The 15,732-nt window shown below is 46.8% G+C and overlaps 1 protein-coding gene across 1 annotated transcript in view; it reads left to right on the forward strand.

Moving 5' to 3' along the window:
* Positions 1–15,732, forward strand: part of TSPAN7 (tetraspanin 7) — a gene marked incomplete at its 5' end in the record, with an annotated part of 146,533 nt that overhangs the window by 117,021 nt on the left and 13,780 nt on the right. Inside the window, 4 exons of the mRNA XM_079727863.1 lie at positions 4,243–4,431; positions 8,263–8,337; positions 11,420–11,515; positions 13,181–13,336. Of these exons, the coding sequence (XP_079583989.1) occupies positions 4,243–4,431; positions 8,263–8,337; positions 11,420–11,515; positions 13,181–13,336 (516 nt within the window). The remainder of the gene's footprint in view (positions 1–4,242; positions 4,432–8,262; positions 8,338–11,419; positions 11,516–13,180; positions 13,337–15,732) is intronic.

Below are 15,732 nucleotides of genomic sequence, written 5' to 3' on the forward strand. Positions count from 1 at the left end.
TAGCAGGCGGATGGCTAACATGAAACTTCTCCCCCTTTAACTCTACAATCAGATGCTGGTTCATTCATGCAGCAGACATGTACTGGGCATTGACTGTACACAAAGCCCAGAGTTCCTGCTTTTGAGGGGCTCACAGTCCTGGACGTGCATGGGAGGGGGATGGGGTGCAGCATTGATGATGGCATGTTTCCAAGTAAGTTCTGTTTAAGGAGGCTGGGAGGAGGGCGTCCAGGGTACCCTAAGAGTTTAGGATGTAGACAGGTAGTGATAGGAAGGGTAAGGGTTCTAGGTCAGAGGATCATCACGAGCAAAGGTTGAGAAGCAGTCAAGTACAGGAAGCACACAGAGGACGACTCCGTTTTCCTGGAAGTACATAGAGTTGACAAAGACTAGTGAGGAAGATGAGGCTAAAGAGGTGGGTCTGGGCTGTGCAGAAGGCCTTGCCTCTGTGGAGTTCAGGCTTCCGAACACAGAGCTAGCCCATCAGGAATGTTTGAGTAGAAGAAGAGCAACATTGGAGAAGGACTTTCCTCTCTGGCTGGTTTTTAGATTCCTGGCACACAGGTGCTGGAAGGGGCTGGTCTATCCCAGTCTCTACCTCATTCAGAGGAGGAGTTCCTTAGAGGATGTCTGAGTTGGTCAAGGTCAAAACACTGGGTGGCTTTTCCCCCAAGCAATATGGTGCCCACAGTGTTGTGTTTGTTTGCACCCACTGGCAATCTTTAAGAGGCACCCTTGGAGGTCTTCAAAAATAGTCTTTTCGCAAAAAAAAAAAAAAAAAAAGAGAATATTTGTGTAATTTACATTATATGAACGTTCTAACAAGTTGATATCATAGGCTTTGTACTTTCCATGAGGAGGGGTTTTATACACAAAGCAATGACTGCATTTGCAGAAATTATTTTTTGAAAGAAAAGGAATAAAAATGTTAATATTGTTTGCCTGAAAAGCAGGATTTGTGTTAACTTTGACATACTGCATATAATCTTTGTTAGGGTAGTAAGTGAACTTCATGAAATCACTGGTGACAGAAATATAATATCGGACTCTTATACTTGGTGAGTAATAGACACTTTCATTAAAGCCATTGTGTTCCAATAATGACTGACAATAGTAGAGTATAGAATGCAGCTACTCAGTGTATGTCTGAAAGGTTACTGAATCTTTGGGGGCAATCATATGAAATTGCAAGTGTCTGGATGAGACATATTCGGCCTAAACAATGAGTAGTTTAACTAAATGTTTTGGTTTTGTTCAGTACACTTACATTGTAATATTTACAGCTTTAAGCAGTTAATGCCACAGAGGGAAGTAGGGGAGAAAGATTCTCTTTGGTTTCATGTTAAGTTACCTCTCAGTATTTACCTGATGGAGAAGTTTTGTAAGTATTTGGCATGTGAAAGACCCTGTTTTATAAAATAGAGGTCTAAGACCCAGAGGAATGAAATGTATTTGTCAATGAATATTAAGCATTTACTCTGTGCCCGGCACTGTGCTAAGCGTTGAGTAATAAAAGACGGCTTGGGCTTCCCTGGTGGTGCAGTGGTTGAGAGTCCGCCTGCCGATGCAGGGGACACGGGTTTGTGCCCCGGTCCGGGAAGATCCCACAAAAAAGGTAGCTCAAGCGCTGTCCTTTCTACCTAATGTTCACTGCATTCTTACCCCTAATGAGTAGAGAGTTGAATCTTAAATTTTGATTTTAGTGGAGGAAAAGCATTTTGTTTCCATTTGGAGGAGTACGGCAGAGGTGTTCAAGGAAGGTACTTTCTTTAGCAACCACCAGGTGTCAGTACAGGACTTGGAAGTCTTGGCAACAAATGCATTCTTGGTTTTCCTAACTCACTAAGGCCATGCCCATTTTGACTTTTCAAAGGCTGTAGACCTCCACTGGGCCACTTTCTCCCAAATATTAATGTCAAACACTTTCTCCTCAAGACTGCATCACATTCCTTCACCTTTGCCTTATAAAAGTAGCACAAGTTCCTCGACCTTTTTCTACTTTAAAGTTTTTAATTTTGTCTTTCGTGGTGATGGTTCTACAAAGTAGGGAGGCTATCGGGATGGGGGTAGGGGAGTTTCACGAAGATCTTGTTGCTTCCACTGATCCCATCCCCCAAACCGGTAGAGCCCACTCTCGGCTGATATGGGGAAAGGTGGAGGGTCTGTTCTGTTTCCTGCACAGAGAAACAATCTGATGGTGGAGCTTGATGGCTCCAAACTGCAGAAGGAAGTATACAGAGAGAAGCTCCTAGGCATCTCCACTGGCCCAGCCATTTGCTTCCTCGTGTAGTGGTATGTGTTCATGTACGGACACTAAGGAACAGTGTGTTTGTTGACTGACAGGGGAAACCTTGGAGAGGCGGGTATTGATTTGTGTCATACAGGTTTTCACCAGTTTCTCATCCTGCCTCCTCACTTTTTGTTTGTTTACATATATATAAATAAATAAATCATTTTCTTACATTCTCTTCCATTATTGGTTATTACAAGATAATTGAATATAGTTCCTGTGTTATACAGTAGGTCCTTGTTGTTTATTTTATATATAGTAGTATGTATCTGTTAATCCCAAACTCCTAATTTATCCCTCATTTTCCCCTTTGGTATCATAAGTTTGCTTTCTGTATCTGTCAGTCTGTTTCTGTTTTGTAAATAAGTTCATTTGTATCATCTTTAGACTCCACATATAAGTAATATCATATGATATTTGCCTTTCTCTCTCTGACTTACTTCACTCAGTATGATCATCTCTAGGTCCATCCATGTGGCTGCAAATGGTATTATTTCATTCTTTTTTATGGCTGAGTAATATTCCATTGTGTACATATAACCATATCTTTATCCTTTCTTCTGTCAGTCTTTTTTATTTGCCTCCTCACTCGAATGGGCAGGCTGTACAGGGAGCTGAGGCATTTGGTGTGGGGCATCGGGGGATAGGGTGGGAGAAACTGGGGAAGGGCTTCCTTGGACATCCAAGCTTTTTTCGAGCCTCATAAGATGTCTGAAGTGGTGGCAGCTGGAGGGATGTCAGTTCGAATGAGCTGCTCAGCTGTTGGTAAACTGAGGGAGAGACGGGCTGGGGAGCTAGAGATACAAAGTCAGCCACTGGCTTCAGCAGCTAAGGCTCCTGGGGTGTGTGGCCTGCAGGGGATGGAGAGTCAGGCATGGCACGCAGCCCCAAGTCTATGCCCTGAAGTAAGGGCCCGAGTGATGCAAGGCTCTATGGTGCAGACACACTGTGGGGATTTCCTTCGGGCCAATCAGCACGACTTGACAAATTGTAGTACAGCTAATTCCAGGCACTATTCAGATTCTTCTGTTGTTTTATAGTGAATAAAATATTGTAAATAAGGCAGCACATCAATAGGGATTCAAAAATAGTTTCAGTAATTTTGCTTTTGTAGAGATTTTCGTCATGATAGTCAAAGAAGATCACCTTGTTCTTGAAAACATCACGTAGGATGTCCTTAAAATATTCCATATACACACATGCCGTTGAAGAGGGCGTCTGACATTCTTACTGGAGTCATGCCCAGCTCTGCGTTGAGCAGCAGCTCCCAGACCAGATCCGGGAAGGCTCTCAGACCTGTATTAGGATTGATTGATTGGCCGATTGATTGAATTTATTTATTTATTTATTTATTTATGGCTGCGTTGGGTCTTTGTTGCTGCACGCAGGCTTTCTCTAGTTGCTGCGAGCGGGGGCTACTCTTCGTTGCGGTGTTCGGGCTTCTCATGTTGGTGGCTTCTCTTGTTGTGGTGCACGGGCTCTAGGCACGTGGGCTTCAGTAGTTGTGGCATGCAGGCTAAGTAGTTGTGGCGCACGGGCTTAGTTGCTTTGCGGCATGTGGGATCTTCCCAGACCAGGGCTCGAACACGTGTCCCCTGCATTGGTAGGAGGATTCTTAACCACTGCGCCACCAGGCAAGTCCCTAGGATGTACTTTTTAAGCAGCCTTTTTTTTTTAAAGTTATTTAGTGTTGGCTTGACTTACAGTTGATATGGTACCTGCATATGGGATTGTGTAAGGGACAGATCTAGTTGTCCAAAATCAAAGTGTCTTTACTGTGTGGTGGCTTTAGTTCATGGGCTCTGGCCTCTCCCACTGCTTCAGGGAATCCTACAGCAAGTGCCTGCTTGCTCCCGGAAACTGGAGTCTTCAGATTCCAGCCACATTGCTCTGTGTTGATTCTCACCTCTCTCAGCAGCAGTCTCACACTTCTCACTCCTGCTTCTTTTCAGATCACTGGGGTGATCCTGCTGGCCGTTGGAGTCTGGGGCAAACTCACTCTGGGCACCTATATTTCCCTTATTGCCGAGAATTCCACAAATGCTCCCTATGTGCTCATCGGAACTGGCACCACTATTGTCGTGTTTGGCCTGTTTGGATGCTTTGCCACATGCCGTGGTAGCCCATGGATGCTGAAACTGGTGAGTAGGTCACAATATAATACTGCTTTCTGATTCTGTTTTGTAAAAATATAAATCACGTGAAAGCAAAGTGGCCCTTCGTGAAGCCACAGACGAGTCCATAATAGTCATTGACTCTAATTTTAGTCCAGGCTTTTACCTAACCCACCCTTTAAACCCCTAGAGGGAGAAACAACCCCAGATACAGCATGACACACAAAAAAATCCCATCCTGGTCCCTCAAGGTAGATGATGACAAAGCAGTGGCCAGCAGTTCTAATAAGCCATTTATAGCCTCGTGGCAAGATGCCCTGTTCCAGTTTTGAATTCTGTCTTAGAAATCTCTTCAAGCATGTGATGTGCAGCCTTGGTGGGTGAGGCAGCACCCCGAACATAAGCAGCCTTTCATTTCCAAGTTCCCAGTGGAGAAATACTTTTCTGCCTCCTTGAGCTGGGCTGTGCTGGGATGCGCGGCACGTTCTCCTCTACGCCTGTGCAGCCTGGCTCTGTGCAGTGGGAGTTGAGCTAAGCCAGAGCTTCCCCACTCAACAGACACAGCAGTGATGTTTCCCAAAGGGTAAGGATAGGCTGTTGAATGACTGCTGCTGCAAGTCTTAACTTTCTGGTAGACCAGTTGCCTAATTCTCTAGTCTCTTGCCCATGCTTTTCATTAATAAGAGTTTATGTGGAAGGCTTTCACAGATAAAAGGCAGCAAGAGCCTCTCCTCAAAAGAAAATTTTGTTTAAAAGGATTTCTTTCAGACATCTTGTTCTCTGAAGGGGGAGAGTAGAGATTCCCTCGGTGCTGGGTGGCCCGTCCTTTCTTGTTTAGCCCTAGATTGCAGTAACCCATAATACCATCTAGTGACAGATACAGGTGTGAGGGTGATTCACTCCAAAGGAAGCATCTTCCAAATGGGCACTGGTCAGTCTCTTTGTTGGCAACCTGATGGAGGTCGTGCTTGATTTGGCCATTTTCTGTCCTGAAGACCATGCGGGAAGCTGATACCCTGGCCACAGCTAATCCTTCCAGGTTGGTGGAAAAGCCATAGTGAGACCATATGGAGGCACTTCTGCTGCTGTCACCTCCACTAGCACTGTGAGTCTACCTTCTAGTACCTCTTATAGGCGCTAGTGTTTCCTTTGGTCTAGTGTTGTAGTTTTCCACTTTGATCTGTGCCTGAGTCACCTGGGCTTTTTACAAACACCTCTGCCAGAGGCCAACCCCCAGCCAATGGAACCAGAAGCTGTGACGGTCAGGAACTGGCTTCACATTTTCTGAAAGCTCTCCAGGGGTGCTATTGCACAGCCAGTGCTGAGACCCTCTTCTTCAGTACAGTGAGTAGCAAGGGAAGAATTAACTCCAGAGGCATGGAAAACAAAGACTGCTAAAAATTCATCTGTCCAAACAAGAAGGGAGGAGACCTGGAGACCTGACTGACCCTGATGCTAAGTGGCTTAAGTCTTGAGGGGCAAGGATGTAACCTCTTTGGGCCTTTGTCCCCATTTATGAAAGAACAGTATTGGACTAACCCACCAAGGTTTCTTCCAGCCCAAAGACTATGAGTGAAGCAGGCAGAAGTGGGCATGCAACAATGGAACAGTCATCTCTGGCTTCTTCTGAAGGTTTCATACCATGCTGCCATTTTCTCCTGGCACTTGTGAGCTTACTAGCAAGTGACCCTTTTGGCGAGTAGAGAAGTTTGGGGGGCTTGGTGTTGGTTTTGGTCTTCTAAAAGCTACCATTTAGTTCCTTTTACCTGCTCGATGTTGTCCTGTGTGCATACTCCATTTTATTTATTCCTCACCACCGCCATAAAATTCAGGCTGTGTTTTCATGTTATGTGATAAAGACTTGGAGGTGAAATACCTTGTCCAGGTTCACACAACTAATGTGCAGAGAGCTGGGACGGGAAACAAGATAGGTTTCTTTCTAAAGCCAGGACTATTTCTACTACAGTATTTTCATTTGGAGAAAACTCGAACCCTGCCACCTGGATTTAATACAGGCTCTCCCCAGCAGGCCTTCTGAAGGAGCAGCAGCTCTCCTCTGGAAGCTTCCAGAAGCAGAGAACCTCCTAGGGACGTGAAACTGCTGCTCTAGCTGAACAGAGCAGAAGTCACTTGATTAGCTGTCCATCTAAAATTTTACAGTCCTAATTTAACCTCATTAATTGCAAAACAATTGAAAATAACTCTTTTCACTTTATGGAGGCCCAGAACCGTGGCCCCTTTCCTAAGAGCTACACCGCAGAGCCCGAAGTTCCTTCTCCCACCTGCCTCCTCATGATTACTTTCTCACAGGACTTTCTGGTGGAGTCTAGGCCTGGGGTGAGAGTCTCCCTAGAGTAAGTTGTGCTTCTAATTGCATTTTGTACCAAGTTGAGAGAGAGAAGTCGTGTACATGGAGCCTTCTCTTCATAACTGTGTGTTTGATACTTTAGTGTCTGTGCTTTCAGTGTGTGGAGAGACTTTTATTAATATTTTGAACGAAATCAGCATTTTAAGGCAGTATTTCCTCCTTTGAATATACGTGCCCCTGGCTGAGAAAAATAATTTATGATCCCATGCACACATATATACTTTACAAGACATAGGTACACTTTACAGGTAAGCAGTGTGGCCACGTGCAGTGTACTCAAATTCCAGGGCATCACCAAGGGCCATTCCCAACGTTCGGGAGCGTTGTATTTCATTTTGAGATGAGAAGCACCAGATTCTAAGACATATGCCTCGTAGGAGAGGAATCAATTCTCTTTCCTTTTATCTGCTTTTCAGTCACAAAAATGGAAACCCTTAATGTCTCAGAAGTACCATATAAGACCCCTGAACTTAGGCACTTGCACGCATGCACACGCACACACACACACACACACACACACACACAATCGACTTGGAAAGTACAGGAAGCATGAAATGTGTAGGAAGCACTGGGAGTTTTAGATGTTTGCAAACATTGTGGGTCAGCAGCGGAGCTGATTTGCTTTTCAGAAGGCTATCAACTCCGCAGGCAGAACAAGAGAGGTAAGCGACCCACTGCTGCGGGTGCCGCATTCAGGCCGTAGTGAGGAAGGGTATCACGTGGGCCTGTGCACATCTGGGCCGCTCTGTCAGAATGGGAGGGATACAACTCCAAAGGAAGGGGGTTGGAAGCCACTTCATAGGAGATGTGCTTAAGGAAACAGCAGGGCTTGCCCGAACTGAGAGACGCAGCCGGGTCCCTCCATGGCTGTATTCACACAGACGAAGGGCCGTGGCGTGGAAGAGAGGTCACACTGGTTCTGGCATCTCCTGAAAGCAGATCCAACACCAGTAAGTGGAATTTACAAGTAGGCAGACTGTGGCCAAGCAGAAGAAGCCTTTCTGGCAATCGGAACAGTTTAAAACGTGAATGAGCTGCAAGGGATGGGTGGGAGTGGTCTCAGCTTGCAGATACCAGGTGACTCTGGTGAGGAAAGTGGTCTAAAGGACTCACAGACAGGGTGGAACTGTGTCCTGTGCCCTCCAGAGTACTTTCTACCTCGAGGAGCCTAACATTAAGAATAGTGGATACTTAGTTGTAAAACGCCCTTCCAGATTTCTCCTGGTTGAGCTGAGCTGACAGGCATGATGCCGGTCCCTGGATGCACTGTCCTCAGCCCGTGTGCCCCCAAATGCTTATGCATGTTAAACAGACACATGCTTATATGGAGGCTCATATGGGAACATCTGGAGAAGAGGATATTTCCACTTTTCCTTCTAGGGAATATGACGACTTGTCTAATTCCCCCTGACAAGAAGGGACCTAGCACAAAGCAGCACTCTTCTTCCCCCCGCCATATCTGACTGTGTGCTTGTCCACTTGCTTTGCAGTATGCCATGTTTCTGTCTCTGGTGTTCCTGGCTGAACTCGTGGCTGGCATTTCCGGGTTTGTGTTTCGTCACGAGGTGAGTATACACCAAGTGGAGAACTCAGTTCAAGGGTCTTTTGGAGGAGGATTTTTGAAACGTCTTGGAATTTGTGAAGGATGCAGAGAAGCTAGCTGGCATCTCCAGTGGTATTTGCTAGTTTCCAAATGCCATGGACTATGAGCGGAAATGCCCAGAAAATTCTACAGGTGGGAATTTCGCCAAACCTGAAACCTTAGTTGTTGACCCTCACTCTTTCTTTATATAGCTGTCGCATGAAAGGATCCTCTGCCTTGTTGGGGTTTTTTTAAATTTATTTATTTATTTTTGGCTGCGTTGGGTCTTCGTTGCTGCGTGCGGGCTTTCTCTAGTTGCGGCGAGCAGGGGCTACTCTTCGTTGCGGTGCGCGGGCTTCTCACTGCGGTGGCTTCTCTTGTTGCAGAGCACGGGCTCTAGGCGTGTGGGCTTCCGTAGTTGTGACACGCGGGCTCTAGAGCGCAGGCTCAGTAGTTGTGGCGCACGGGCTTAGTTGCTTCGCGGCATGTGGGATCTTCCCAGACCAGGGCTTGAACCCATGTCCCCTGCATTGGCAGGTGGATTCTTAACCACTGTGCCACCAGGGAAGTCCTTCCTCCTTCTTTTAAAAAAGTGACCTTCCATATAGATTAAATACTTTAAAAGTAGCCACTTCAGCAAGGCACAAGTGTATATCCGTATATCGAGATTTCTCAGAGGCCAGAGGCAAGCCAAACAAGTTGTTGGCCAAAGGCAAAGTGCTACATTTCCCCTAAGCAGCCTGTGCTCTACTGTCTCCTCCCCAGAGCCCCTGAGGGGCGCCCCCTGCCGCCCGGGGGTAAAATCCACACCCCAGTGGTGAGGAGCCCTGTGGCTTCGCTTGGTAGTGTGGGAAAAGGAGAGAAGACAGTCATGATCAAAAACCCCTACAAAGCTGTGCTTTATTTTTTAGTTACATGTAAAATTTGAGATTTCTATAGCTTGGGAGAATTATTTTGAATCCGGTTCTGTGATCAAAACTGCTAGTTTCAAGGACACTCCCAGCTGTCCTTTGTCACACGTGGCCATCCTTCCATGTCCTGTCACTGAGGCTGCTCTATTTGGACAACGTATAGATGCTAATGCAGGGACGAGCTGCTCTCATGCTGTCTGTAGCTGCCGTGGTATCACTTTTCAGATGTGTATACTGATGATAGGTCAGAAAGTGTGTACGCTACAATACAGTTCTGGTTCTAACTCCCCACTCCCCCAATTCATCATTGTTCCCTGTAAATAACAGTAAAGATAGAAGCAGCTACACATGTGTTAGAATGGAAAGAAATAGCAAGATGGAGGTAGGAAAGACAGTGAGGTCGAGTGTGATAACTGTGGCTCTTGAAGTCTGGCATCACCTGTTCCCAGGCCCTGCCTTTGTGCTTGGCCAAGTCAAGCTCCCAGTGAGCCTGCCTTAGGCGCCTTCTGCCCCCCTCTTCCCCTTTACCAGATGTGGCCTCTCAGATGCCAAGACGGACTTCTAGAACCATTTCATGTGGGCACTGCATCCAGAGTTAGATCCCCCATTCTTATTCTCAGCTGAGGTAAAACCTGATGAAGTCACGGCCTAGAGGTGCCCCCGACGCCTGTGTGAACCCCAGGCCCAGCCTGGCTCGCTCCAACCTGAGCCCTTGCCTGCTTCCTTCCCATGTGCTGCTGGGACTGGGCTCCACGTAGGGGTTTTCTCTTTATCGTTCCTGATACCTAGGACCTGAACATCCTCACCTGCCTAACCTCTTTTCACTGAAAAACCATTTAGGGAAGTGGTGGCTGGGGGTTGCAGTAGTGGTCTTGAGTTTGGCTAAAGCATCAAACACACATGATGAGAACATAGGTCACAACCTAGCAGCACTGACTGAGAAGGCTACAGTAAAGGAAACATAGCTTGCAGGCAGGGCAGCAGAGTGGGCTTGTTTCTTCAGTGGGAGTCCTCAAAGTGGTCCAGGCTCGAGTCTGTGTAGACCTGCCCACGCCTAAGAGACGATGCACGTGCAATGAAACGAGAGGACACAGCTGGGTGTGGCAACCACCTTGGCTTAGAAGCTCCATGTAAATAGTGTCTCTTTATCTCTTGTAACTGTCCAATGGGCAGAGCGTCCAGTATCTCTGCAAGGAACACGCCTAGTTAGAAGAGTCACCATATTTAGCCCTAAGCTTCCCACCAGGCAATTATTGTCATTTGCTGAAGTCCAGGCCAGAGTCATTTCACCAGTCGGGGCATTTTTTACCATAAGCGGGGTTGCCTGGTAACACACCTGATGCTCCGCCTTCAGCAGGTTTCCAGGAAAACAGAACTTGAAAGATAACCCAAGGTCAAATGTGAAAGGGTTTTGCTAACCATTTATTAACAAGTAAAGTCCATGTCCTTTAGCCTCTTTTTCTCATCTCAATAAAGACAGGTAAGTGAAAGCTGGTTTTGCCCCACTCCTGTATGGTAGACTAGGGATCTGATTCTGGTCAAAACATCGGTCTTCCTGCCCACCCCACACACAATGGCCTGTCCTTTGTCATTCTTCTGAGTAAGGGCAGAAGAAGTTATAGAAAGAAAGGCAGTAACCAATTCCAAGAAAATAACTAGAAAACCATCACGGCCCTTTCCGAATCTGACTAGCTGCCTGAGTGGCTCATTTAACTAGGCAGGGTTCCTCCAGATTGGGGGTAAGGGAACTTTTTTTTTTTTTTTTTTGCGGTATGCAGGCCTCTCACTGCTGTGGCCTCTCCCGCTGCGGAGCACAGGCTCCGGATGCGCAGGCTCAGCGGCCATGGCTCACGGGCCCAGCCGGTCCGCGACATGTGGGATCTTCCCGGACCGGGGTACGAACCTGTGTCCCCTGCATCGGCAGGCGGACTCTGAACCACTGGGCCAAGGGAACATTTTTTTAAACTCCTGAGCTAACAAACCCCTTGGCCGATCTTCTGAGCTCTTTTGTCTCAGAAAACAGGGCATCCCCTCCCTGGCCTACATTTATTCGGAGGCTTTCAGAAGAGGCTATTTTGGGGTGGACATTGGTACGAATCTGTGTCCATCTGGGCTGCAGTGGACCAGAACCACATCGCCCCTTGTCTTCCCTAGATCAAGGACACCTTCCTGAGGACTTACACTGATGCCATGCAGAATTACAATGGCAACGACGAGAGGAGCCGGGCGGTGGATCACGTGCAGCGCAGCGTAAGTTCCAGGAAGGAGATGGGGCTGGCAATGGCCTGTGAGGTCGGGCCTTGGACTTGTGGGCTGCCGGTGACGCTGGACTGGCAGTGTTTGCTCTTGAGCCCCACTCTCTGCCTCTTGGCCCAGTTCCCTTTCCAACAGTGGACATCCAGTACTTTTTCAGGGTTCGAGGATCCAGGTAATTACTGCCAAGAAGGACCACTCCCTGCGGTTTGCTTTTCATCCGTAAGGATGTGAGCATCCCAAGGAGAGCTAGTTTGCCCTTAAAATCTGAAGCCTTGGAACAGTGAGTGTAGGACAGCCTGACTTTGAGTTGGCTCCCTAAGACCAGCCTTCTGGAAATGGTGTCTTGAGCCTGGGCAGAGAGATCAGGTGAGCTGTGTTCACCGGCTTGGGCGGTGCAGTGGGGTTGGAGAGCCGATCTCAGAGCAACTGAGGATCCTGCAGCTGTGTGAATGGCCTAGGCTGCCTGGTGCTTCGCAGAGGATATGAGGAAAGTAGTTGTTTCCTACCTGCAGGTGCTCAAGCCTGACTGCCCATCAGGATCATCTGGAGAGGTTTTTTTTTGTTTTGGGGTTTTTTTTTTTTGTGGTACGCGGGCCTCTCACTGTTGCAGCCCCTCCCGTTGCGGAGCACAGGCTCCAGACGCGCAGGCTCAGCGGCCATGGCTCACGGGCCCAGCCGCTCCACAGCATGTGGGATCTTCCCGGACCGGGGCACGAACCCGTGTCCCCTGCATCAGCAGGCGGACTCTCAACCATGGTGCCACCAGGGAAGCCCCTGGAGAGGTTTTTGATTGAGGGGTATCTTTTATTGTTGTGTTGTTTCGTTTTTACTCCAGAAGCAGTATTTTTATTTTTATGTTTTTGGTAATTTATTTTGGTAGAATCTCAAAGTTACCCAGAAAAACTGCAGGAATAGTACAAGGAGCTGTACCCCTTTTACCCAGATTCACCAATTAATGATATATTTTGCCCCATCTGCTTCAATATCCTCTATGTCAGCAGTTGGCACATCTTTGCTGTAAAGGGTCAAGTAGTAACTATTTGAGGCTTTGAAGGCCATGCAGTCTCTGTCACAACTACTCAACTCTGCCTTTGTAGCACAAAATCTGCCCTAGACAACATGTAACACAGAGGCACAGCTGTGTCCCAGTAAAACTTGATTTACAAAACCAGGTAGCTGGTGGGCTGTAGTTTACCAACACCAACTCTCTCTTCCTCCGTGTGCGTCTTTTTTTCCCCCTAAACCATTTATGTACGTATTAGTACAGATCTTGGGGAGAGCTTTCTAAAACCACTTTGGCCTCAGCTCCCCATCGACAGTCCTGATTCAGTAGATCTCTACGTGTGTCTCTTTAGCAGCACCTAATCACGCAGGTGATTTTGATGCTTAGCCAGGCCAGAGAGCAGCTGCTTGGCTTTGGGAGGTGGAAACCAACGTGATATGGCGTCTAGGACTCACTTCGTCCGCTGAGTTCACGTGGGTATGCCAGTGAGTAGAATTGTTAGTGGAGCTTCAGCTCATCTTGACTCACCAAAGCTGTGCCTGTCGACTTAGGGCCTGGGCCCATGTTTTTCTTTTAAAAGCTGCAAGGTGCTGAGTGCAGAGACCACAGTGCCTTTGATCTGCCACACTTAATTCTTTTCCTTTCCCCGTTAACAGCTGAGCTGCTGTGGGGTGCAGAACTACACCAACTGGAGCACCAGCCCCTACTTTCTGGAGCACGGTATCCCCCCAAGTTGCTGCATGAACGACACCGATTGTAATCCCCAGGATCTGCACAACCTGACTGTGGCCGCCACTAAAGTGAACCAGAAGGTACTCGCTCTCTCTTGGCCCTGATGGGACTCAGTGGTGAATGTCTGGGGAGGGCTTTTTTGTCTCTGTGAAATTATGGCAAATAGGTTAGAAATGGTAGTCTTGGAGAGAGTCAGGACTCTTCCTTTGTGGATCTTTCTGGCCAGAGAGAGGCACTGGGCTGCCCACTTCTGAAGGAGAAAGCCGTGCCTCAGCGAGACTCTACGAGGCATAGTTAGGAAGGGTTTAGCAAGTGGTTCCTGTTAACCCTGATGCTGATGTCAGGGAACGTGGCCTTTCTTCTTTCTGGGTTTCTGTCTTCTGCTTAATGTACCCTCGAAACATGAAATTATTCCCAGCTGGGTGCCAGTCCTCAGCGGAAAGAGGGAGTTGAGTTGACAGACAGCATCTGCTACTGCGAGGAGGGTGGCCTTGATTTTAGGGACTTCACTGCATTGGGAAAAGAAATCAACAACTTCAACTCACTCTCAACATCCTGACTCCCAGAGAAATTAGAGAAAAAAAAAAAAACTGGCCAAGAGAAATTTGAGTTAGTACATAGTAGAAATGAGGGAAATGAAACTTAGGTAGAGAAAAGGAAAATCCATTCTGTATTCCACTCTGCAGAGAATCTGATGAAGACATGATACAGCTGTGTGTGAGGCCTATCTATCCTTAAACATTTAGGGAAATGCCAGGTAGAAACTATGTCTTGCTGAAACAAAAGGGAGGAAAAAACCCTACTGTTGAGTTTACCTGTGGTTATGCCACCATCAGGTAAATTTTCTTTTCTTACTAAGGTAAAGTTCTAGTTTTCTTTTTCTTTTTTTCTTTTTGGCCACACTGCATGGCATGTGGGATCTTAGTTCCCTGACCAGGGATCGAACCCGTGCCCCCTGCAGTGGAAGCTTGGAGTCTTAACTGTTGGTCTTAACCAGGGAAATCCCAAAGTTCTAGTTTTCTAAGGTCTTGAAAATTCTATGGGATGTGGGCCAACTACTGAATAATTCACAGAAGATAGCCATCCTTTCAAGATAAGAATGTTGAGATGGTTTCTATATTTTACCCATGTTGGTATTTGTAGCAGAACTGCTGCAAGGCATTGTTGCCATATTCTGGAAGCTCCTTTTGTCATTCTGGGTTTATTACTTGGCTGTTGGTGTGGTGAGATAAGATGTTCAGTACAGATAGCTTCTTGTGTGAGCTAAGAGAACATCTGTTCCAACTGGAATTTTTTATGAACCCAAAGTTTGAGGCCTCCTTCGCCTCTCATCAGCAAGGTGACTTCTGGTTTCTTCATGGACACCTCCACTGAGCACCCATGTATGTCATTATGCTGCCATGTTATGAAGTGCTGAGCAGACCTGGCACTCAGTGGATGCTCCGATGTATAGGAGGCAAGGCGTGCTTTATGGAGTGAGATGTTGGCACAGCAGAGCCTCAGGAGGTCCTTTGTAGAGGCAGCCATCATCAACCTTGATAAAAGCCTTCTTAAAAAAATTTCACCCAAACTACTACTTTTGTGAAAGTTGAGGGCTTTGAAGTCAGGACCACAGGGTCTGGAGTCAGACTGCAGTTTAAATTCTGGCTTAGCCACTTGCTGGTTGTGTGATCTTGATCAAGTTACTTAACCTTTCTCAGCCTTGTTTTTCTCATCTGTAAAATGGAGAGAATAACAGTTCTTGCCCCTTAGGATTGATAGGAGAATTGAATGAGATAAAGTATCTAAAGCACAGTGCATGGCAGAGAGTAAGGACAAGATGAACCTTAACTGTAATGTTAAATGGTAGCTGTGGTGTAAATGTCATGACAATAACAGTGATGTTTGTCTTCCATCCTACCACACTGTGCCTTTTTTTAGAAGTGCCACAGGTCCTTGTAGGGAGGGTCTTTTCTTTGTATTCAAAAGCAGGCTTAGAGGCAGATCCTGTGGTGCATCTCTAGAATCCTTACAGTGATTTCCAGAAAGATAGGTGAGCATTTTTTCACTTCACTGATAACCTACAAATTGGCCTCACTCCCAGCCTCCCCCCGACAATCCTACTTTACATTTTCCTGGGTGCCTCAAATACCTGGAAGAGATACTTTTCTCTCACTTCCCTTTTATTCTCCAACCTGGCTCTCTCTGTGGAGAGAAAGTGAATGAAAACTGAAATTTGCCTAGGAAGTTTCATTAGATAGTCTCATTTAATGACCACCTGAACTTCTCAGACAAATTATTTCCCAGGCCAGAGTCTGTGACACCTCATCTATAAAAGGTAAGCAATGCGGATGGGGTGGAGATGTGTAGTGATAGTCGATGCTCATAAAGGTTAGCCTCCCCAAACTGACTCCCTCCCCCAGGAAGATTAACTCCCACCATGTCCTAGTTCTGTGGAATCCTGTTATATAAAATACATGTATTCTAAATCCCCATA

The sequence above is a fragment of the Hyperoodon ampullatus genome, assembly GCF_949752795.1.
Source record: "Hyperoodon ampullatus genome assembly, chromosome: X".
Classification (NCBI taxonomy): Eukaryota; Metazoa; Chordata; class Mammalia; order Artiodactyla; family Ziphiidae; genus Hyperoodon; species Hyperoodon ampullatus.